The 22,203-nt window shown below is 45.2% G+C and overlaps 1 protein-coding gene across 5 annotated transcripts in view; it reads right to left on the reverse strand.

Moving 5' to 3' along the window:
• ANGEL1 (angel homolog 1) overlaps positions 1-22,203 on the reverse strand; it is a 48,383-nt gene that overhangs the window by 4,631 nt on the left and 21,549 nt on the right. For 3 of the 5 annotated variants that reach the window (XM_019427248.2, XM_019427249.2, XM_019427252.2), the window contains 4 exons: positions 21,619-21,729; positions 8,946-9,015; positions 8,228-8,391; positions 5,361-7,487 (listed from right to left, as the gene is read on the reverse strand). In XM_019427248.2, coding sequence (XP_019282793.2) covers positions 7,327-7,487; positions 8,228-8,391; positions 8,946-9,015; positions 21,619-21,729 — 506 coding nt within the window. In that variant the 3' untranslated portion in view covers positions 5,361-7,326. Of the gene's footprint in view, positions 1-4,499; positions 4,811-5,360; positions 7,488-8,227; positions 8,392-8,945; positions 9,016-21,618; positions 21,730-22,203 lie in introns of those variants that run through there. The other 2 variants (XR_008417269.1, XM_019427250.2) reach the window with 2 other exon arrangements.

The following is a 22,203-nucleotide window of genomic DNA, read 5'->3' on the forward strand; positions in this document are numbered from 1 at the left end:
AAGAGGGAGGGAGGGAGACAGGATGCCTTTGCTGATGCGAGTGCCGTAGGGGAAGCCCCAGGGGCTGGCAGCTCTCCACACCAGCAGCTTCTGGCCCAGAGCCAAGCCCAGCAGGAGGGCCAGCTGGGCAGTCCCTTGGGTTATTCAGGGGTCACTGGGCCCTGGGGAGGGACCTAACCTGCCCCTGGACTGTAGTCCCCAGCCAGACCAATTCAAGGGCCGTCATGACCCCTGACTCACCATCCCATCCCATCCCTATTTTTAGGGACTGGGGTGGTGGTCCCCATGTTTCCACATCGACCTGAGGCAGGGATGGCTCACTCTGGGAGGCGTGCAGCCGAAAATGAATGAGGCCTTTTCTAGGTCTATGTGTGGGTGCCTCCTGCAAGCCACTTAGCAGCAGGGGAGGGACTCAGGACCTGTGGACCTGTGGACCCCAGGGCTTGAGAGAAGAGAGGGGAGAGGGGAGAGAGGAGAGGGGATTAGGGTCAGGGAGATGGGGGTGGGGGTGGGGAGTTGCTCAATCCACAGGCTCCTTCCCCAGAGCCCTCTGGGGAGACAGAGTGAAATGAGGCCCACCCCTGTTGCTGCCTGCAAGAGGGAGCTGATCACCCTGAGCTGATAACCCCCAGGAGCCCCCTTCCTCGCTGAGACCTTGGGCCTGTGGAGGCCACCACAGGATACAGCGGTGCTTTTTAATTTATTTTTAACATTTTCTCATATGTAGCAACCCCTCCTCCCCTCCTGAGCATGTTTACACAGGCTCTGCTCCCTGGGGCTGGCCTGACTGCAGTTTCTGGGGAGGCAGAGGCAGGGACTTTGGGGCCTTAGTCACCATCCTTGGTTTCACCTCATCTCCTTCCTGTGAGGAAGAGGGGCCTGGCTCCTGACTCAGGACTGCCTTCCATCACCCAGTGGGGGCTCCTCTGCCCCTAGGGGTGGGGGCTGCTGGCTGAGGAGGGCCCAAGGTGAGGTCAGAGAAAGCTGTTTAATGAAGGTGGGTCGGGGTGGCGATGACCGCTCCCCAAAGCCCGGCTCCTTGTGCTCAGTGCCAGCTCAGAACACTGGGAAACAGTGTTTAGAGCACCTTCCTGCCCACCTAGCTGCTAGTCCTCTCCCTCCCATGGCCTCAACACAGTCATGTCCCCTCACCCATCATGCCAGACCCCATCCTTCCTGGCTGTGGCCAAGTGGGGAGGGTAGCAGCCCCCCAGCCCAGGTACCATGAAGCCTAGGGCCAGGGTTCCAAGGAGCAGCAGGGGCCCAGAGGTTGGCTGTGTCTGATTTCTGACCCTGTCTGCCAGCACATGCCCCATTCCTTCCATCTTGGACTTGACCTCCTGGCTCCGAGCTAGGGTCCAGTTCTGGTCAGCAGCGTGCCCAGAGGCCCATGTATCTGTGTGCACCCTGGGTCCCCTGCCTGAGTAGCTTTTTGGCGTTGATGTAACAACATCCCCAGGCCCACCCTCTGGCCTCGAAGTACGGGAAGGTGCAAAGCTGGGCTGGCACACTGACTGCATTCTTTGTGCCAGAGCACCCTGTGCTGCTCCACTTGTTCCTGCTGAGAAACCAGCTGAAGGGTGGGAGGGCCTCTGGAGTGTGGGGCTGGAGGGGTCCTGCCCCAGGCTGCACAGGGCTGCTGTGCTAGCTGCACGCTCAACAGTGTTGGCCTCCGTGCCACATCCTGGTGTTCCTGGGTCCCAAGTTCCCCTTTTCTCTGGTGTGCTTGGACTCAGGGACCTGGTGATGGGAGATACCCCTCCCTTAAGCTTTGTGTTGGGCTGCCTGTGGGAACAGACTTTGTCCTTCCTGCTCTTCCCGCGTCAGTATTGTTCTCTCCCCTCTCACTTTTACACCCCTCTCATTGCTGTGCTCAATTTTTTCCTGAAATGAATAAAGGCTCCCAGCTCCGGTTGCACGGGCTGGGCAGAAACCACATGAAAGCTTTGTCTCCTTTCCCCTGGGAGCTGGGCCTGGAGCCTGGCCACCCACCAGTGTCAGCCTCGGTGGTTCCAGAAAAAAAACCTGACCAGAGGTGAGGGGAGCCCGAAACTAGCCAACAGGAACCCTTAAGGCCTCTGAAGTCAGGGTGACTCCTGAGGTCCCAGACTGTCACCCTCAGCCTGCTGAAGCCGCTCCACTCTTGTTGATCCTACCCTGGGAGATCTTTCCCACTGGCTGTAAATGAACCCTTCTCCCTCACACAGCCCGCTTGAGCCCCACAGGCCAGCACATGCTCCTCCCATCCCAGTCCCTAACAGGTCCCCAGCAGTCCCCCGGAAACAGAGGAGGAAGGATGAGTATTCCCCTAGGAGGGAAGGTTATTTCAGGAAACCTTCAACAGGCATTCCTTCAGGAAACAGCAACAGGGATCTGAAGTCCCTTCTCAGCACCATCGCCCACAATTTTGCTGCAGAATCGATGGCGGCTAAAGCCACAGCCTTGGAAAACACCTCTGGTTCCACTCATCGTCCCTGCTCCCTCCAGCTCTGGGCCCCTTCCCAACAGTTGCAACCAGACTTGCACAGAAATAGCTTTAGACTCCACAGCCTTACTTTTCACCTGTACCCTTCCTCTCCCTACCCTCTCATTCAGCTGAGAGTAAAGCCTGGACTTGAAAGAAGAGGTAGGGCATTTACCCCTCCTCATCCCAGCCAATCCCCATCAAGTCTTAGCTAGAAGTGTAGTTTAGCACAACAGGGCTCCCTCACTTTCAGTGGCATGGTGGTGAGGCGTGGCACCTGGGAAGAGAAGAAGCAGTCTGCTCAATCCATGAACATCTTAGACTGTAGACCATCCAATAGAGGCTATTTTGTTACTTACAGGTTCATTTAAGTCCAATTTAAAGGATACCAAAAAAAGACCTTTCAAAAGAGGTAACCAGAATCTGTGAATAACATGGATTGTACACCTTTACCCAAAGGCAACATTATAATGTACACGTTCATGTCCACCTAAGATACCAAGTAAAGGACCTGTGGATAGACTTCAGCGACACGGGCTAATACACAGAGAGCCCCTGGATTGCTCATGTACAAATGAGGGCTGGGTCAGTGCTGTGGCCAGTCTGTCATGAGTCCAACAGGCTCACTGTGGACACTGCTTAGAATTGACACAGAGGTAAATGTCATCGTGGACTTCCAGGAGGATCAGGGCCCAGCTTACGGGGGCTGGGGGGTTACCTCATTTCCTACTGCCCTGTTTCTTTCAGGCTCTCAGCAGGTCCCAGCCTCATTTAGGCACATGACTAATTTGTGTTGGACTTTTGGATGCAGGTGGCACTTCTTGGAGCCCTGAACACGAAGAGGTTGAAAGCCCTGTCATCCCCATCTACCAGGATCTGACCTCTTGACTGCTACTGTGGAGGGCAATGGTGACAAGAGGTGATCATACCAAGGCCCAAGCCAACTGGCCCAGATAGTCTTCAGTGTTTGCCAAGTGGGTTAGGGGACCCACTGCTGAGGCTTGGCAGGTGGTGGAGATGGGCCACCTCAGGTCGGCTGAAGGAACAGTTCTCTGGGGATGTGCACTTCCTCTAAGTCCCAACAAGAAAGGGCTTGGTCATGGGAAAGACAACCTCCCAGAATTTAAATTTAAGTGTAGAGATGCCACTCTTCTCTCCACAGCTGTGTGAGGCCTCGGGGGCAGAGGAACTGAGGAGGGATGGGGCAGGAGGCAGAATCCCCTTAGAAACACATTCAGTTCCCATTCTCCTAAGTGGGGCTACATCTACACCCTACCAAGCTCTCTTGTCTGGCTGGTCCTTGCCTGGAACAATTTTGTTTTCATGCATTTGCTCAGGAGGGAAGAAACAGAGGGGAAAGGCACACCAGGATGAGTCTGGAAGTGTTGGGGCCGCAGGTCCACTCTCCTTGGGTGGAAGCTAGAGGAGGTGGGCCCCTCCAACTCCTAGGAAAAGGGAGGCCACACTACACATTACATAACCAATCAAAAGTAACCCTTCAATTAGTTGCTACACCAGGAGAAGAACTGGAGAGAAAAAGTTTAAAGACAAAAACCAGCAGCAGCAGCAGCAGCAGGCTGGTCAGTCATTTCTCCTTCACCCCCATGTGTCCGCCTTACAAGATAACCTGTCTCTCCTACCCCAGGAAAGGCTGTGGTTCTGAGGAGTTTGGGGAGTCAAGGAATTTGGGAATTCCGTTTCCTCAGATGTAAATAAGGTAACGTAGGAACGGCTGCACCTGCCACCGCGTGGTCCTATCGTCTGTGGACAGTGGGTGTGGAAGCACTGCTTAAACTTACTAAAAGTCTGTGCAAATGTTACGCGACTCAGGAAACCCTCCAGGCTGGAAAGGGTCTCTGGGCATGCACCTCAAAGCCTGGAGCGGTGAAAGAACTCCTCGCCTCTGGGCAAACCACGCAGCCAGACCGGGGAGAACTACCCACCCTCAGCTCAGCCAGTGACACTCTGCAAGTCTTAGTCCCTTGCTTGCCAAAGCCCAACACCACTATTCCAGAGCCGACAATTCCTCACAAGCTTCCGAGGATTATTACTTTAATTCCCATTTCACCAAGATTTTGAAACACAAGGGCTTGACTTACCCACAGTCACCAAATGATCAGGCCAACGTGACAAGTAGTGTTCCTTATCCCTGGCTGTTTTCTTTCAACTGGATCCCAACCCGGGTGGTTCAACAGAAGCACCAGGTAACTTTAAATAATTCAGAGGCTCAGAGGCTGATTCAGAGGTGTGGGGTCTGGAATTCCATTGAGGTAAGGCAGGAAGCCACACCTGGTTTCAGGGTTTCACGTGGCCATGTGGGCTTCAAGGACCTGCTGCACAAGGGAGCTGGAGGAAAACGAAAGTACCAGCAGAGTGAGGCCCGGGAAGGAAACCTTTCCAGCAACAGATGGCCCACAGTCCAGCTCTGGTTCCACAGTGCAAAAGAGATGACCAGAAACAGACACTCAGCAAGTAGCAACTGCCACACACGTCATGCCTCACACAGCGGCCGTGGCTTTGACCAGGAAAATACTTCTCACCCCACGTTCGGCACAGACCCTCCTGAAATGCATGTGGACCAGGGGTATGGTAGTAGCAGATGGAATGGGAATGAAAGAAGCCGAAAGAGCTGTTCTCTAGCTTGGTGAGGAGGGAGAAGAGAGCTAGACCCCAACAAAAGGCAGGGCACGAGGTTTCTTCAAGCCCTGCTCGTCCCAGGCCTCAAAGCAGCGGGAATACGTGTCCGTTATCACAGGACGATTACACCTTTCTCCGGTTGAGATTCAGGACCTGAGAGCCCAGCCCAGGATGTCTCTTCCTCTTGGCCACCTCACTCTCCAGACCTTCTCCCCCATCCTCCCCTGCCCTTCAGGATCCTAACAAATGACCAACAGCAGGGGGGAAATGGTAAACCTTTATTTGGAAAAGAGAGCTTAAATGACCACTTAAAACCCCCACTTCAATTCCAAAACAGAAACAAATAAGAAAACAAGGAAAAGATAATCTAAAAACTCCTGCCCTCTGCCATCTTGAGCCGATTAAACCGCATTTCCTGGCAGAAGAGAACAGTGATAGGCCACAGTCCTGACAACCAATAGGGCACTGACTTAAGACCATCTCAGGAGGCACCCGGGGAGAGACAGAGTGAACGATGGGTGGGGTGTGGACAAGTGGGCCTGGGGCTCAGACAGGCACATGCCCAGTACCCAGGAAACAATGTTCAAAAATATACACGCACAGATAAATTCCCCAGTACCTAGGCACAGAAAGCTTATAACCATGAACACAGCAGCAGAATTCAAGCTGGGTCTTTGGCTTTCAAAAAAAAAAAAAAAAAAGGGAGAGAACCTCTGGCTAACTGTCCCTAACTCTAGCCATCTAGCCGCTCAGGTACTCCCTTCAGTCCCATTCCGAAGGCCAAGCAGGGCAACAGCAAGGCCAGTCTGCAAGGACCAGCAGCTACTCTGGGAGGACCAGCTGGCCCGGTAACACCTAGGCTGTACCCCAGCTATGAAAGATTAAGGCATGCAGGTGACACAGGGGGGTCAGGGCAAGGCCATGAATGGGCCAGGGTAGCCCTGTGCTAGAGGGGCAACACTGGCAATGAGCAGCTGAGGTCTTGCCAGCAGGAACAAACCCTAAAACACTGCCACCTTGAGTTCTTGGACAGGCTTTGCCCAAGGCCACCTTCTGCAGAGAGGGTTTGGCCTGAGCTAAATACCTGGCTTTTCTAGAACAAAATGGAAAGGAATGGGGGAGGGAAGGAGGTAAAAAGAGGTGGGAGGAAAGGAACAGAAAACTGCTTCTGAGGTATGCAGAGGAAGAGAACAAGTCCCTGAGGTCTTGGGTCCCAGCTGAGGCAGCTGCACAGCCTGCCTGCTCTTTCCCCTACCAGGACTCCCACCCTTGCCCCAGTTCCGCAGGGGGCAGAGTCCAGCAAGACAAGAGTTTCTTGAAGGTTCTTTCTCATCCCTTTAAACCTCAAACTACTATTCCAGCCCACTGACTCCATACAGGGGTTCAAACTTTTGCCTTTCTCACAGCAGCCTGGGGAAAGGGACAAGCCCTAGAGAAAGCATGCCAGGCCTGTGGGAGCTCTGGGTTGGAGGCTCAGAGGCAGCTGGGGCAGGCAGCACATCCCTGAATCCGCTGCTCCAGGCTGTGTGGCCCATTCTTTCCCAGAGCCCAGATGATGAGGATGCCCTGGTTGGCATGATGAACGCCTAATGAGACACACAAGATAAAAGGGGAGAAGGGCCCATGCTCCTGCTGCTGCCCGGCAACACATAGCAGCCAGGTCATGCTCTCGACCTGCCCCTAGGCTGACAGCCCCCATGTGGAAAGTGGGCTGATCAGAGGCAGGCACGCCGTACAGAGCAGTCCCACCCCGAGAGGACACACATGCACACTACGCACATCTCACATGTTATACGGGCCTGGCAAGAGGGCTGGGCCCAGAGGTCAGGAAGGCAGGAAGAAGACTGGGTTCGAAGATACCATCAAGAAACGGCCTGAAAGCAAATAACCAATGAGATCAATAGCTCCCGCAACCCTGGTAATTAAAAATCAAGGGGGAGCACTGGATACATGGAAGGAAGGGGGATCTCCCCTTCGGCCTCTCCCAGGGCCACTGAGTATGCGGCACAGGATTAGGAAGAGGTTGGGGTGGGCAGGGACCACAGGCAGAGAACGTGGACAGGCCTGGAGAAAATCTAACCATAGGAAAAAGGTAACGGGGGGGGAAGGGAGGGGAGGGGACGGAAGTTTCTTGGATCTAAGTTTCCAAAAGCATGGGGTATTTCCACAGTCTCTGATCCAGTGAGCTCTTCCGGAAGAGAAGCTCTCTTCCCCTGGGAGCCCCGTCATGGGGCGATGACTTGCATCCCAAAGCTGGCCAGCAGGCAGAGGTGGTCTGAAGAGCAGAAGGGGTTGGGTAAGCCGTTGGCAGCCCAGAGAATCTCTTCAGAGAGGAGGGAGAGACGGCCCAGAAGTTTGAGAGTCCCATCTTGACACAGCCTGCGATCTGGGGCACAAAGCAGAAACCAGTGGAGAAAGCAGCCACAGGTCACTGCATGGGCATGGCTGGGGCCTGCGGGAGCTACACAGGGAGGCTGCATCCCCTTGATGCCCCACCCTCCCTCACTTCCCCTGCTGCCTGTGGCTGAGGCCTCACTTTCTCAGATACTCTGTGATACAGCAATGAATGAAATAAGGTGGGTTCAGGGAAACTGCGGCAAATGGAGAACGTATGCCCAGGCTCAGCATTTACCAAATCTTCAGATTTTCCAAGAAAAGTTGGAAATCCAGATTTTCTACATAAAATCTGATTTTTCAACATAGGCAACCAATTCCAACATTTAAAAGACTTGCTTTAAATAAGATAGGCATGGGGTTGACAGACTGCTACACTGCTGGTTATCAGGGGAAGAAACAAGAAATAGGATCTCTAACTTAACCAAGCCCCTCACTAAATGGCTGCCTTGTTCAAAATCCACTTACCTCCTGGTGCTCTATTTTTACCTCTTAAATAGAGGTGGGGCTGGTCTGCCCACCTCTCTCTAATGCTGCAAAAAGAAAAGGCAGGCAAATGGCCTAAGGGAATTATGATGAGGACGACCAGTGCCAGGTTAGGTATGAAATCTGCTACTTTGCGAGTCAGGTCCCAGTAGCCCAAGCCATGTGACCAAACGCCTGACCTACTATCAGCTGTTCCCAGGGACTTTTGAGGGTGGCTTCTATGAACCCAGGACCCACCAGGCTTACCAGTTCTGTTCCTATTCTCACAGGACTCAGCTGAGAAGAAGATGTAATCCACTGTTGTTCCAAGACCCAAGGGCATTGTGGTGACCTCTGGGCGGCCATGCTGGGGCAGGAAATGAGTATATACCGAGGTCAGGTGAAGACAGTGCTGGATGGTACCTACAGTCCTACAGGGATGAAGGAGAAGATGTCGGTCAACAAACATTGAACGTTTCTCAAAGTCACTTTCTCTGTGGGTTTTATAAAGTTTTTTAAGGGACGATCCCAAATAACTCCATCTCAGCAAATTACTTCCCATGCTAGTAAGAGGCAGATGGTCTTAGCTAAAATTAGCCTAGAAACAGACACATTTATACTCAGTCCCCCTGACTTTCCTCACCCCACCCCCCAACTCTCCTCTTATTACCTGGTAAAGTATGTATACCTAATGTGCCCCTGTCCGGGGGGCGGGGGGGGGGGTGGCAGGGGGCGGGGGGAGAGCAGCAAATTTTTCTGTGAAGCCTTACTCCCTCAGGAAAAGTGCATGGGCTCTTTGTCTGCAAGAACTTAAGTGAGTCACCTCTGGCCTCTGCACACCAGCGCCTCCAAAGCTTAGCACATCTTAGGAAAAGAGAGAGCTCAGCAAAAAGTGTCCCCCTCAATCAGCCTCAGGAGAGCCAATGAGAATCTCATACACTCAGGGGCTAATAAGCAAGCTGAGGGGAATTGGAAGGAAGATCACCTGGGCAAGACAGGCTCGGGCTCCAATGTGTCTTCCTCAAGGACAGACTCAGCCCAGCCGGCAGGTCGCTCTGTAGAAGACCAGAGAAAAAAGGTTTTATTCTTCACATACAGTTAAGAAGGGCAGAACCTTGCACCCTGAAATCTTTCTCAGATCCTTCACCGGACTCCAAAAGGGAAAAGGAGAAATAGAAGGTGATGGGAGAAAGTAACAATGGACCAAAGTCAAGAACCCAGGAAGGCAGACAGAGTCCTTAAACACAGACATTTCTTCCTTGGCTGAGCCCCTCTTCAAATAATTTATTTAAAGTTATTCTTTAGAATAGGTAATAGAGTAACATGGTATAAAAATCAAAATGTAGAGAAAAATATCAGTGAAACTTTTCCCTCCCACTCTGGGACTCCTGCCAATTTCCCTCTCGAGAAGCAACCAATGTTACCAAATTCCTGGTATATTCCTTCAGAGATTTTCTATCACACACCATCTGTTATGTGTATATACACGTATGTGCTCATACATATATGTGCACATACCATATAACATGTATGTATAAACTCTTAAATACACATAAATATGTACATACACATAAAGAAAAAAGATACATATCCAACATCAGTTAAGAAAGAGGGGATAGGGGCGCCTGGGTGGCTTGGTCGGTTAAGCGTCCGACTTCGGCTCAGGTCATGATCTCACAGTCCGTGAGTTCGAGCCCCGTGTTGGGCTCTGTGCTGACAGCTCAGAGCCTGGAGCCTGTTTCAGATTCTGTGTCTCCCTCTCTCTCTGCTCCTCCCCTGTTCATGCTCTGTCTCTCTCTGTCTCAAAAATAAATAAACGTTAAAAAAAAAATTTAAAAGAAAGAGGGGATATTATTACAGAGCCTACTGACATTAATAGGTGTTATAGACTGAGTGTATCTCCCCAAAGTATGTTGCAGTCCTAATCCCCAATGAGATGGTATTTGGAGGTGGGCCTTTTGGAGGTAATTAGGTCATGAGGGTGGAGCCCTCATGCATGGAACTAATGCTCCTATAAAAGGAATCCCAGAGAGTTCCCTCACCTGCTTTCCACCATGTAAGGACACAAGAAGTCAGCACTCAGCAACCCAGAGGAGGGCCCTCACCAGAACTAGACCATGCTGGCACCCTGATCTTGTACTTCGAGTCTTCAGAATTGTGAGAAATAAATTTCTATTGTTTATAAACCATCCAGGCTGTGGCATTTTGTTATAATAGCCCAAACTGATTAAGACAACAGGATACAAGGATAAATAAAACTGAAAAACCCTTAGCTAGAATGACCAAGAAAAAAAAGACTCATTACTAAAACCAGGAATGAAAGAAGGGCCACCACTACCAATCTTATAGAAATCTTTAAATCATGAGAATACTGTAAACAACTGCTTATAACCAACAAATGAGAAAACTCAGATGAAATGGACAAATTTCTAAAAAGACACAAACTATGTAAACTGATTCAAGAAAAAATAGAAAATCTGAATAGCCTGTAAGGAAAGAAATTGAATTAGTAATTTTAAAACTACCCACAAAGAAAAGTCTAGGACTAGATGGCTTCGCTAATGAATTCTGCCAAACATTTAAAGTAATACATATCCTTCACAACACTTGCAAATAACAAGATGGGATACTTCCCAACTCATGCTATAAGGTGTTACTAAGTTAATCAAAATTAGACAAAGACATCACAAAGAAAACTACAGAATATCCCCTGTGAATGTACATGCAAAATTCCTCAATGACTGTGATACTGTGATTTATAAGAAATATTTACTCGGCCTCGTCCACAGTTCCTGGCTCATGGCTCCCCAAACCCTTAGAATATCCTGAGATGAGCGTGATAAAGGTGTCTTTTGTTATATTGTGAGGTGACTTTTGGGAAGCACTGGAAGATGGGAGCTGGTTACCAGAAAAACCAACCTGTTATTAGAGGGTTGGTACTCTCTGTCCCAATTCCCTGAACCTCTGGGAACTCTCTGTCCCAATTCCCTGAAGGGAGCGGGGCTGGAGCTTGAATCACCAATGGCCAATGATCTAATCAACCCTGCCTACGTAATAAAGTTTGTCAGAGAGCTTCCAGGCTGGTGAATACCGTGGAGATTTGGAGAGAATGGCATGCCTAGAGAGGGCATGGAAGCTTCCCAAATACCTTGCCCTATGCATCTCTTCATCTGGCTGGCTGTTCCTGACTTTTATCCTTTTATAATAAACCGGTAATCTAGTGAGTAAAATGTTTCTCTGAGTTCTGTGAGCCATTACAGCAAATTAATTAAATCCGAGGAAGGAGAGGGTCATGGAAACCTCTGATTTATAATAGTCAGTTGGTCAGCAAGTACAGGTAACATCCTGGACTTATGACTGGCATCTAAAGTCCATGGAGGGGGTTGTTGGAACCTACAGTTTGTCAGAAGCACAGGCTGGGCTTGTGACCGGTGTCTGAAGTTGGGGAAGGGGGCAGTCTTCCAGGACTGAACCTTTATTTAACCTGTGGAATCTGATGCTATCTCTGGGCAGATGGTGTCAGAATAGAATTGAATTGTTGGTGTGGGAGGGAAACCCCCATCTTCCCAACGTTGGAAATTAAGTTTCAGAGCACCAAAAGAACATTATATTAACAAACCAAATCCAGCAAAATATAAAAATGATTACATACTATGACCAGTTACAATTTATCTTAGGAATGTAAAGTTGGTTTAACATCTGAAAATCAATTAATGTAATACATCATATTAATAGAATACTGAAGGACAAAAACCACATGACCATCCGAGCACACACAGAAAAAAACATTTGGCAAAATTCAACACGCTTTATGAAAAAAAAAAAAAAAAAAACGGACACATTAAAAACTAGGCACAGAAGAGAACATCTCCAACTAGATAAAGGGAACCCACAAAAACTCCAGGGCTCACATCATACTTAATGGTGAAAGATTGAAAGCTCTACCTCTACGGTCAGGAACAGGACAAGGATGTCCACTTTAACCAATCAACATTAACGAGGCCTAGCCAGGGCAATCATGGGAAAGAAGAAATAAAAGGCATCCAGATTAAAATGGAAGCAGTAATGCTGTTTCTGTGTGCACGATGACTTAATCTTATATACAGGAAATATTCAGAAATCCACTAAAAAACTATTCGAATAAATGAGTTCTCAAGACTGCAACATACAAGCTCAATATACAAAAATTGCATTTCTATACATTAGCAGTAAAAATCCAAAAATGAAATGAAGAAAACGTTTCTATTTATTTACGATATCAAAATGAATATGATAGATAGTACTAAATTTCACAAAAGTGTTAAGACTTACACACCGGAAACTACAAAACATGGGAAGAAATGCTAAATAAATGGAAAGACATTCATATTCAGTGATCATCAGACATTATTTAAATGCCATACTTCCCAAACTAACCTATAGATTTGTAGAAATCTATCACAATCCCAGCTAGCTTCTGTGCAAAAATGGACATACCTACCCTAAAATTCATATAGAAATGAAAAGGACCCAGAATAGACAAAATAACCTGGAAGATGACAAAGTTACAGGACGTACACTTCCCTATTTCAAACTTATACAAAGCCAAAATCATCCAGACAGTGTGGTGCTGGCATAAGGATAGACATAGATGAATGGAATAGAATGGAGTGTCCAGACACCCATATGGCCATGTTTAATGAATTTTTCACAAGGGGAAGAAGAGTGGAAAATGACAGCTCACAGATATAGGGGTTCCTTTCACGAGTGATGAAAATGTTCTACAATTAGACTGTCATGATGGTCACACAATTCTGAATAAAGCCACTGAGTTATACACCTTAAATGGGTGGATTTTATGGTATATGAATTTCAATACAACAAAGCTGTAAAAAGGGTATTAAATAAATCTTACTCTAAGTTTATTTTTGAGAGAGTGCGTGCACGCACAAACAAGGGAGGGGCAGAGAGATAGGGAGAGAGAGAATCCCAAGCAGGCTGTGCACTGACAAACAGCGAGATCATGACCTGAGCTGAAATCAAGAGTCGGACACTTAACCAACTGAGCCACCCAGACACCCCTATTTTCTAATTCTGTTGGCTGGAATCTCTGAACACAGTTGAATAATGACAGTGACCATCCTTGTCTTACTCCTGACTGACACGGATGCTACTACAGTTGTCTTCTTTTAAGCAAGACGCTGATTTTTGGAGCTGAGCTAAATGCTGTGGTTTGGTTTTGGTATCGTTTTTAATTTTCAGGCCTGCAGTGGCTCCATTCCCTCCTCCTGCTCCTGACCTCTGCCGTGCAGCCTGCCGCCACACACTCCGACTGACCAAGATTTTTTTAATGGTGTAAGAGATTACAGGCATACCTCAAAGATATTATAGGCATACCTCAAAGATATGGCGGGTTCGGTTCCAGACCACCACAACAGAGTGCAAATAAAAGTTATGTTTATACTGTACTATATTTTAAATGTGCAACAGCATTATGTCTAAAAAAAACAATGTAGATACCTTAATTAAAAAATATTCTATTGCTAAAAACTGCTAACCATCACATGAGCTTTCAGCAAGTCATAATCTTCTTGCTGGTGGAGGGTCTTGCCTCAATGTCAATGGCTGATGACTGATCAGGGTGGTGGCTACAAACGATTTCTCTGTAGCATGCGATGCTGTTTGATAGACCTTGTTGCCACAGAACTTCTTTCAACACTGGAGTCAACACTCTCACACCCTCCTGCTGCTTTATCAACTAAGTTCAAGGAATATTCTAAATCTTGTGATGTCAACAGTCTTCACAGCATCTTCACCAGGAGTAGATTCCATCTCAAGAAACCACTTTCTTTGCTCATCCATAAGAAGCAACTCCTCATAAGTTAAAGTTTGATCATGAGATTGCAGCAATTCAGTCCTATCTTCAAGCTCCACTTCTTTTTTTAATTTTTCTTAATGTTTATTTACTTACTTTTGAGAGAGAGAGAGAGCAAGAGAGAGCAAGAGAGAGCACGAGCACAAGATGGGGAGGGACACAGAGAAAGGAGACAAAGAATCCAAAGCAGGCTCCACGCTCTGAGCTGTTAGCACAGAGCCCGATGCGGGGTTTGAACTCACAAACCGTGAGATCATGACCTGAGCTGAAGTCAAACACTTAACCGACTGAGCCACCCAGGCGCCCCTTCAGGGTCCACTTCTTTCTAATTCTAGTTTTCCTGCTGTTTCCACCCCATCTGTAGTGACTTCCTCCACTGAAGTCTCAAACCCCTCAAAGTCATCCCTGCGGGCTGGAATCAACTTCCAAGCTCTGTTAATTAATGTTAGTATTCTGACCTCTTCTAATGAATCACAAATGTTCTTAGAAAAGGAATCCTTTCTAAAAGGTTTCAGTTTACTTGGCCCAGATCCATCAGAGGAATCACTACCTATGGCAGCTACAGTTTTACAAAGTATATTTCTTCAATAATAAAACTTGAAAGCTGAAATCATTCCTTGATCTATAAGCTTCACAATGGATCCTGTGTTGGCAGGCACGAAAACAACATTAATCTTGCTGTGCAGTTCCATCAGAGTCTCGGGTGACCACGTGCATGGTCAGTGAGCAGTAATATTTTGGAAAGAATCATTTTTTCTGAGCAGTAGCTCTCAACAGTGGGCTTAAAATATTTAGTGTATCACATTGTAAACAGATGTGCTGTCATCCAGGCTTTGTTGTGCCACTTACAGAGCACAGGCAGAGTTGATTTAGCATAATTCTTAAAGGTTCTAGGATTTTTGGACTGGTAAATGAGCACTGGCTTTAACTTAAAGTCACCAGCTGTGTTAGCCCCTAACAAGGCAGTCAGTCTGTTCTTCGAAGCTTTGAAGCCAGGCAGTGATTTCTCCTCTCTAGCTATGAAAGTTCCAGATGGCATCTTCTTCCAATAGAAGGCTGTTTTGTCTACACTGAAAATCTGTTAAGTGTAGCCACCCTCATTAACTATCTTAGCTGGATCTTCTCGAGAACTGCAGGCTTCATCTTGCACTTTCATGTGATGGAGACAGCTTCTTTCCTTAAACCTCAAGAACCAACCCCTGCTAGCTTCAAACTCTGCTTTTGTTATTTTCCTCACCACTCAACCTTCACAGAATTGGAGAAAGTTAGGGCCTTCCTCTGGACTAGGCTTTGGCTTAAGGAAATGTGGCCACGTTGATTTTCTATCCAGACCATTAATACTTTTTTTCCATCCATATCAGTAGGAAGGCTGTTGTGCTTTCTTATCATTCACAGGTTCCCTGGAGTAGCACTTTTCATTTCCTTCAAGGACTTTTCCTTAGCATTCACAACTTGGCTAACTATTTGAGGCAAGATGCCTAGCTTTTGCCTGTCTCAGCTTTTAACATGCCTTCCTCACTAAGTTTAATCATTTCTAGCTTTTGATTTAGTAAGAGACATATGATTCTTCCTTTCACTTGAGCATTTAAAGGCCATTGTAGGGTTACTAATTGGCCTAACTTCACTATTGTTGTGTCTCAGGGAACAGGGAGGCCTAAGGAGAGGGAGAAGGACAGGGAAATGGCTGGTCGGTAGAGCAGTCAGAACACACAAAACATTTATCAATTAAGTTTGGCATCTTATATGGGAGTGGTTCTTGACCCTCCAAAACAACTCCAATAATAACATCAAAGATCATTGATCACAGATTACCGTAACAAATATAGTAATAATGAAAAAACTTGAAATATTGCAGAAACTATCAAAATGTGACACAGACACAAAGTGAGCAAATGGGTGTTGGAAAAATGGTGCTGACAGACTTGCTCATTGCAAGTTTGTCACAAACCTTCAAATTGTAAAAAGAACACAATGTCTGCAAAAGAGCAATAGTGAAGCTCTTTAAAGTGAAGCACAATAAAACAAAGTACGCCTGTATCTAGTTTTTCCTTAATTTTAGGGCGGGGGGGGTGGTCTTTTAAAAAGAATCTAGAATAGGGGTGCCTGGGTGGCTCAGTCGGTTGAGTCCAACTTAGGCTCAGGTCATGACCTTGCAGTTCATGAGTTCGAGTCCCATGTTGGGCTGCTGTCAGCACAGAGCCCACTTTAGATCCTTTGTCCCCCTCTCTCTCTGCCCCTCCCCTGCTCTCTCTCTCTCGAAAATAAACATAAAAAATATTTTAAAAATAATTAAAAAATAATCTAGAATAGATGTTGAATTTTAAGTCTCTTTGACATCTATAGGATGACACACATTTCATATGTTTTAATAGATTTCATATATATTAGTATGTTATATTAATAGATTTCTCAATATCAAATAATCTTTATATTTCTGATAAACTCCATCTGGTCACAGTATACTGCTCTTTCACTGTGCTGCTAGATTGTCTCGTGATCTATTTAAAATTTTTTGCATCAATTTTCATAAGTGGAGAATATTAGCGTCTATGGTTGTGTGTAATGGTCAGGTATCGGTGTCAAATACTTGTTGCATAAAAATAATTGGCCCCTTTCTTCCTCTGTGCACTGTAGTAATTTAAATAATAATGATTTTACAAATTCTTTAAAGATTTGATAATATTCTATCAATCTGAGCCTAGTGTTTTCATGGGACTGCATCTCTGAGAATTTTATGTATTTCTTCCCTATTTAGATTCTCTTTCTTCTCTGTAATCAGTTTTACTAAATTACATTTTCTCAAATTAATATATGCCCTGTAAGTTTTAATTTCTTTTGCACTTAGCTGGGCCAAGAACCCCCTTGTAATCCTATTAATTTTTCTGCATCTGGATACCTTCACTTGCTCCTTTCCCTGCCCTTTGAAAATAGGTTAGCTAATGGACTCACCTAACTGACAGCTGATTTCTGCCCAAACAACTCTAGATTTTATTCCACTATTTTTGTTACCTAAATTGCTCCCATTTATCTTCTGCTCTCTTTATTTGTTCTTTTTTCTCACTTCTTGAGTTGAATGTAATTTACATACTTTTTTCTTCTCTATTAATATAATTCTGTAATTCTAAATATTCTACAGAATTCTACAAACTTTCCATTGAACACTGTTTTAGCCATACTCCACCAATACGGCACTTTTGTTATTATTATTTTCTAGATATTCTGCATTTTTCTTAAATTTCACCTTTGATTCAAAAGTTGCTTGAAAATTTCCAAATCTCCAGATGATAATGGTTTGTTTTTAATTTCTATTTTTATTGAATGTGTGATCAGAGAAAGGCTGTACAACTTCTACTGTTTGAGATTTACTGAGGTTTTTATGATGGTCTTTTTTTTTAAATGTTTATTCATTTTTGAAAGACAGAGAGACAGAGCATGAGTCAGGGAGGGGCAGAGAGAAGGGGAGACACAGAATCTAAAGCAGGGTCCAGGCTCTGAGCTGTCAGCACAGAGCCCAACATGGGGCTCGAACTCACGGGCCATGAGATCATGATCTGAGCCAAAGTTGGACGCTTAACTGACTGAGCCACCCAGGTGCCCCAATGGTGGTCTAATTCTTAAGAATTTTCCATGAATACTTAAAAAGATGTCTTTGCTCTACTTTCAATATTCAGAGTTTGATATGTACCAATCAGATTTACCATAATACGTATACTGAAGACTTCCATATTCTTAAAAATTTTTTTTTAATGTTTATTTTTGAAGGAGAGAGAGAGCATGAGCAGGCAAGGTGCAGAGAGAGAGGGAAACACAGAATCTGAAGTGGGCTCCAGGCTCTGAGTTGTTAGCACAGAGCCTGATGCGGGGCTTGAACTCACGAGCCATGAGATCATGACCTGAGCCAAAGTCGGACGCTTAACTGAGTCAGCCACCCAGGAGCCCCAAGACTTCCATATTCTTACCTTTTATCTAATTGTCCTGTTGTAGGCTGAGATTATTTAAAACCTTTTACCATTAGTTATTTTCTGACTATTGTTCCTTGTTAAAGTCTGCAGTTTCACTTTGTGATTGTTAATGTAATGTTATTCAGAGCATAAATATTCGTAACGCTAATATCTTCATTTTGAGTCACATCTTTTACCATTACAACATACCAGAAAAATCTCAGTGACCAGCAGGATACTAAAAATGGTTTCCCTCAACACCAGGCTCTGTCCATGCAGCACTGGGTACAAACAGCAGCGTTCTGGCAGTCACACAAGACTAGAGGCCTCTCCATGCCCCACCAGGCCATTTGACCACATGGGCCACAGCTGCCTCTACCTAAGCTGCAGTGGCTTCCTGACCCAGTCAGCAAAGTAGCAGCCAAACAAGTAAGTTCTTCTGCAAGTACTTGGGAAAAGGATAAATTGTGTCCAGGCATGTGGAGAAGCGAGTGAAGAAGCTGGATTCAGAACTTCCCTGGTTAGAAAACTGATCAGACAGCCTTTGGTCTGTGGCCATCTGGTCAGTTTGTAAATAGTGGTTACAAAAATAATCTGTTAGCAATTATTTTTTCCTATAATGCACTTTATTGGGTACATGCTTTGTTCTTATTTATAAAAAGACCTGAAGGTCGAGAGCTCAATGGAAATGGGCAAGTGCTCACAAGAAAAAAAAACACAGTAACCCCTTTTCAGTGTCTTTAAGGCCATACTGGAAAGAAGAAATCATTAATAACTGAAAATGTTTACAAGCAGAGGACTTGAACTTTAGATTCCCTCTTTATGAATTATTCCCCCAAAAAGGGAGTTGGGGAGAGTGAGAACCACATGTTTTTATTACACAACTTGGGCAATGTAGAATGCTCCAGGGCAATGCAACATCAGCCTACAGGAAGGTACCATAATTACCTAGCATTGCAGCTTCTTTTGCAACTCACGTGCTGCCCCTTGAAATCAGTGTCACAGTCAAGTCAGCAAGTTTTGATGTGCACTAGTGGGTTGCATGACTCTAGTATTAGACTAGAAATATTATTTGTTAGCACATCTAATACATCTTCTAAAAAAAAGGATCACATATTATCATCTCCTTATTGCACTTAAGTCTTTCTAGTCACGGTCTAAAAAAGGTGGTAGATTTTTAGATTTGGAGTCTTTAAAAGACATTCATCAGATAAACATTTTTCCAAAGAAGACATACAAATGGCCAACAAAAACATGAAGTAAAAAATACTTGCTTTAAGTATAGTATTATTTTGTTTTGTTTTACATTTTGTTTGTTTGTTTATTTATTGAAGTAATCTCTACACCTGATATGGGGCTCGAACTCACAGCTCCGAGATCAGGAGTCACATGCTCCATGAACTGAGCCAGGGGAGACCTGTTTCATTTTTATTTTTAACGCTTATTTATTTTTGAGAGAGAGACAGAGTATGAGTGGGGGAGGGAAGACGGAGAGGGAGACACAGAATCCGAAGCAGACTCCAGGCTCCGAGCTGTCAGCACACAACCTGATGCAGAGCTTGAACTCACAAACCGCAAGATCATGACCTGAGCCGAAGTCGGATGCTTAACCGACTGAGCCACACAGGACCCCCATTTTGTTTTTAATCTTCTACTCGTAACCTGAAATGTGGTATCCTACTACTGTTTAACTTTAGGTTTTTGTAATTCTAAAACACTGGCACGTGGCACGTGCTCGCTGCTTAATGCACGAGGGCCGTCAGTATTGTTTTCGCTAACGCTACAGTTAGAGAATTGATTTAGCTTTGCAATTAAAAAAAAAAACTGAGCCACTGAAATGTTCATTACTCTGTGCAAAATGCCAATTCAAATTAAATTCCTACAAGAAAAAAATAAATTCATTGCTTTATCACCAGTCGTTCTATAGTTTTTCCAGTCATTGCTTGGTTGTCTTAGGTTATTGTAGCCGTTTGGTCAAGAAACGCTTTTGGTTGAGTATGAAATTCTTGAGCCACACCTTCTTTCCTTGAAGCCTTGTTCTCCTGTCTTCCAGAGTTGAATGATAATGTTAAGAAGTCTGAAGCCAACCTGGTTATTTTTACCTTTAAGAGTAGCCCAATCTTTTTGGTTCAATTGCCCAAAGGATTCTTTTATCTCTGGCTTCCAATAACTTCACAAGGATGTCTTATTGTTGATTCTCCTATTTCATTTTTTACTGAAAATTGGTACATCCTCTCAATTTGAAGATTCAAATCTTTTAATTTGGGGAAAATCTTCCTTGAATCATACCTTTATACATTTCTTGTATGCCATTATACAGACTTTCTTGTGAACTTCAATTATGTGTATGCTGAGAATTTCCTTATCCTTCACTACTGTCATTTCTCTCCAGTCTCTTTTATCTTTTTACTTCTTTTGATTTTGCTTTTTCTTTCATGGCCTCGGTCTCTTGTTTTCAGCAGTATCTCTTCCTATTCCTTCTTATGCTACACCAAATTTTGTCTTCATTTTATGTGATTTTTTAAAATTTTTTAATCTACTTCTTTCCTGAGTTCTGCAGCTTCTGTCTCATCTTCCGATGCCTTGCCATTTGCATGAACTTATTCTATCAAGGCAATTGTTTTTGTACTCTTATTTTATAAAGGCAATTGTTTCACTTTTTTATTCACGGGACAATGTTCATAATTTTTCACATGCTTCATGGCAACAATTTTTATCTCTGAGGTAAGCATTCTTTATCTGCCTTTTATTTTTCCAGTTCCTTCTGCTTTTCTTTCTTGCAGTATTCTAGCACAGATCTCATGCTGGCTCCTTTTAGGCAGCCCAGCTTTGAATTAGTCGAGGTTTTTCTATACCAGCTATCTGTATAGTTTCTCTAAGGGAAGAACTGTGTAGGCACTCCAAGGAAAAGGAATATTCCTGATGACACAGGGCCATATATGAATATATGAGTCCTTTTAATCTTGATTTCTCCCTCCAAAAGCGATATGCAGCTCTGTAAGTATCTCATCTCCCCCCTGCCACTCAAACTGCTTAATGCAAATAGGGCTTGATTCCTTGATCAGGCTTTTCTCCGGTGCCTCTTAAGACCAAAACGGGTTCAGAAAATCTCCTGTCACAACCTGTGCAACTTATTCTTGCTGATGAAACAAGGGATTTTAGTTTTGTGGCTTAAGGTACACTCCTCACCTTGGAGAAATACACTGTGCTGATTCCTTGTGAGATGCATACAGTCCCCAGATAAGTCCCTCCACACTCCCTCCAGCACCCCTGCACGATCTCCAGTGCTTTCTGCAGCTATTCCACCTGCGCTGTGATCCATGGTTTCAAATACCTTCAAAACTTCTTTCTCAACGATACAGGTTGTATTGCTTTGTTGTATTGCTTTTTTCCATTCTCCTTGTTGCTTTGGAATGGTTTCAGAGACGAGAAGAGGAGAATGTCAAGTATACTCTGCCATATTTGATCTGGAAGTTCTCAGTAGGAGTAACTTTTTATTACAAGCAGGACTACTGTCACCTTATGATTCTGAAAGCCCTGTCATGTGTACCTTCCCTCCTCTATGCTGAACACATGCTAGTTATTAGCAACTTAAGCCTAAAAAGGTTACATGGCTCATTTAAGGTCTCAAAGATGACTGGAACTCAGGTCTCTTGACTCTTGGCCTATGTTCTCACTGCACTGCACACCCATACGTGCATATGGCCAAAGAACTCCATGGACCTTCCTTCTAAGCATGTTTATCACCACAAGCTTACCTATAACAATTATACTTACAAAAAGACTAAGGAACCACATAACTGACAAATATCAGGGGTGAAGAGGAAAGAAGACCAAGAAAACAAGCTTAGTTCCTACATTACCTGGCTTAGTATCTGTCACTCCTTCAATAAGAACCAGTCCCACTGGTCGCTGACAGGCGACATCACAGAAACGGAATCTCAGCAGGAAGTCTCGGCTATACTGTAGTCTCTCTGTAAACCAGGAAAAGCCATACAGTGAGAGAAAGGAAGACAAGCCACATGCTGAAACCTCCTTAATACCGAGAAGCTTCCAGTGTAGGGACACAGGGGAAGCCTGGCTCTGAAGACAAGCTGAATCTCCAACAGATAGGATTTAAAGTTGTCCATTTCACTGGGAGATCATGAGGACAGTGAGAAAAACAAAGGAATTTGCTAACAGAATTGAAGGAATTAACATTTTCTCTTGTCACTGAAATACTAGCTTTCTTCCAAAATGGGCACAGAGGCACAGCCAATTAAGAATGGGGTCTATGGGGTTACCTGGATGGCTCAGTTGGTTAAGCCTCCGACTCTTGATCTCAGCTCAGGTCATGATCTCAGGGTTTGTGGGTTCGAGCCCTGTGTCGGGCTCTGCACTGACAGTGCAGAACCTGCTTGGGATTCTGTCTCTCCCTCTCTCTGCCCCTCCCCTGCTTGCTCTCTCTC

Source organism: Panthera pardus, unplaced genomic scaffold (genome assembly GCF_024362965.1).
Source record: "Panthera pardus isolate Hobbes unplaced genomic scaffold, ASM2436296v1 HiC_scaffold_24, whole genome shotgun sequence".
NCBI lineage: Eukaryota > Metazoa > Chordata > Mammalia > Carnivora > Felidae > Panthera > Panthera pardus.